This window comes from Penaeus japonicus, unplaced genomic scaffold (genome assembly GCF_977035675.1).
Source record: "Penaeus japonicus unplaced genomic scaffold, GWHDUDI00000001_assembly GWHDUDI00000029, whole genome shotgun sequence".
Taxonomy (NCBI): Eukaryota; Metazoa; Arthropoda; class Malacostraca; order Decapoda; family Penaeidae; genus Penaeus; species Penaeus japonicus.
In genome coordinates, this window is record NW_028234431.1 from 4,987,830 (window position 1) to 4,990,329 (window position 2,500).

The 2,500-nt window shown below is 32.5% G+C and overlaps 1 protein-coding gene across 1 annotated transcript in view; it reads left to right on the forward strand.

The window, feature by feature from the left end:
- Positions 1-2,500, forward strand: part of Akt (AKT serine/threonine protein kinase) — a 45,887-nt gene that overhangs the window by 15,984 nt on the left and 27,403 nt on the right. Inside the window, exons 5-7 of the mRNA XM_086554355.1 lie at positions 577-751; positions 1,252-1,326; positions 1,511-1,649. Of these exons, the coding sequence (XP_086410481.1) occupies positions 577-751; positions 1,252-1,326; positions 1,511-1,649 (389 nt within the window). The remainder of the gene's footprint in view (positions 1-576; positions 752-1,251; positions 1,327-1,510; positions 1,650-2,500) is intronic.

Here is a 2,500-nt window from a genome sequence, read left to right on the forward strand (position 1 = left end):
TTTAAATATATATTTTTAAGAAATTTATTGGTAAACGGCTTACTCTCTCAAAAAGAATAAAGTGATATATAGAGACTTGTATGAAGTTAGAAAAAAGGCCTTTTTATTAGTTCAGTTTGTACTTTAATTTCACAAAGATGCAATTTTTACCATTACTTTCAGAGAAAGGTGTGATTGTTTTATATTATTGAAGATGCATGTTTAGTGCAAAAATTAGCCAGCTCCATCTAGTCCACCTAGAAATTTCAGACTTAGAAATTAACATCAATAATACACAAACTACTTTGGAAATTTATTGACTGTTTTTATGTAAAATGATGATTCCAAATTGACAGCTAGAAATGAATGATCCTGTGATATTTTTACATTAAAGCTTAATATTTTTGCATCTCTATATTTGTAAGGGAACTGAATTAGATTCAGATGATTAGAAACACACTGCATTTGAGTATGTAAAACCGAGCATTACACTTTAAAAAAGTAATTTTTTTCACCAAGGCAAACAAATGAGCACTTATTGTTTCAATACTCGAGACTTTTCTCATAGTTGTCACAATTCCTTTCCTCACCCTACAGAGAAGCATGGATGGAAGCAATCAAGCAAGTGGCAGAGCGGATAGCAGAGGTGGATGCGACGTCTGGCCAGAATGTCCAAATCCAGCCTGCAGATTGTGTTGACATAAAACTCAATTATTCACAGGAAGATGATGATGGGCTTGGGGCGAGAAGCTCAAAGAAGAAAAGAAAAATTGTGAGTGTTGGGATTGTCTACCAAGTAGTCGTTTTATTATGTTTTTTCTTTCTTTCTTTCTTTATTCTTTACTTTATTTCTTTGGAAAGATTTCAGTTATTTATAAATGTTTTTAGTTTTTAACCCATTCATGCTGGGGCTATTCCGGCTTTGTATGGTCGTAATGCCAGGGTTTTCGAACGCATAAACTTGACTCTTTTGGCTCTTAAATTTTGGGATGATTGATAAAATCCTGAATGGCTTGCAGAATATAATTGGATGATATTTGTTTTGGTGAATGTGTTGCTGACTTTTCTATCAGTACTCATGTAATGTTTCAAGATAAAATTTTCTCTCATTTGTGTGTTTACCAGAAAGTTTGTGGTACTTATTGGTAGAATTTATGGATGTTTAAGTTATTATCACAATGTATATACCATGATATGATTTAGTTTTTCTCCCTTTTTTAAATTGTATATTGAGATTTTGGCCTACTTTAAAATGATGAATTTCTTTTTCAGACACTGGATAACTTTGAATTCTTAAAGGTACTTGGGAAAGGCACATTTGGGAAAGTAATCTTGTGCCGAGAGAAGGTTAGTAACATTTGTTATGTGAAGTTCTGTTACATTAGTAATGTTTAGAAAAGGATTAGAGACCAAGAAGAATATAGATATTTTTGGAAATGTTTAATTAATAAGTGTACTTTTGGCAATAAGAATACTTTGTTTAGACATTTTTCACTAATCCACTTTTTTCTCTTCTTATTTCATCCAACAGAGTAGTAATCACTTTTATGCTATCAAGATCCTTCGTAAGGATGTAATAATTAAGCGTGATGAAGTTGCTCACACTCTGACAGAAAACCGGGTGTTGCAAAGGGTAGACCACCCTTTCCTTACGGTAGGTGATGTCATTTAAAGAGAACTTCTGTGCATATCAGAGCATTTGTATTGTATTTCCTTTCATGACTTACAATTAAGCAGTGATAAGTGTTCACCTCATTGAAGATTCGGCATAAGCCATTGTGCACTGCATCATTATTTTATTATTGTTATTGATTTTTTTTTTTTTTTTTTTCGTTACATGGTTTCACAAGTGTTTAGTCACTGAGGAGTCAATTACAAACATACATGACCTCACCTGTTTACTTTGCTCCTTTTTGGGAGAGAGTTAATATCTATTACTATTATGATTATTATTAACCCAATGCCAAAGGACCCAGCAAGAGCTGGCAACCCCCCTACTCTGGGCCTAAGTAATATTGCCTGGGTAGAGACGCCGGGTACTGTGATGTGACACATGCAGCCTACTGGACAGAATATGAGCCTGACTTGCCGTGTTTTTGATTGCGTGTGTGATTTTTTTGTATTTTCTGTAATGCGTGTTTTGAATGAAAGATGATATTGAATTGACTTTGTGAGGTACGGTGCAAGCTTTATCAATGTTATAATGCTTCTAACTCTGAGTCCAGAGTTCATACTCTTTACTTATGTATGATGTTGTACTATGTGGAATAACATTACGACAATATCATGAGTTAAATTCAGACATATAAGTAAAATATTTGAAAACCTTTTTTTTTTTTCTTTCTTTTCTTTTTTTGAGAAATACAACTTCTACCCATGTTGTAAGTACATAATCTTTCTGTAGCATATTCTTTTGCTCAAAAACATCATTGCCAAGATATCATGAGGGGAAATGAATTATTAATATATTATATATATATATAACTATATCCTATATATATATATTATATATACAATCTAT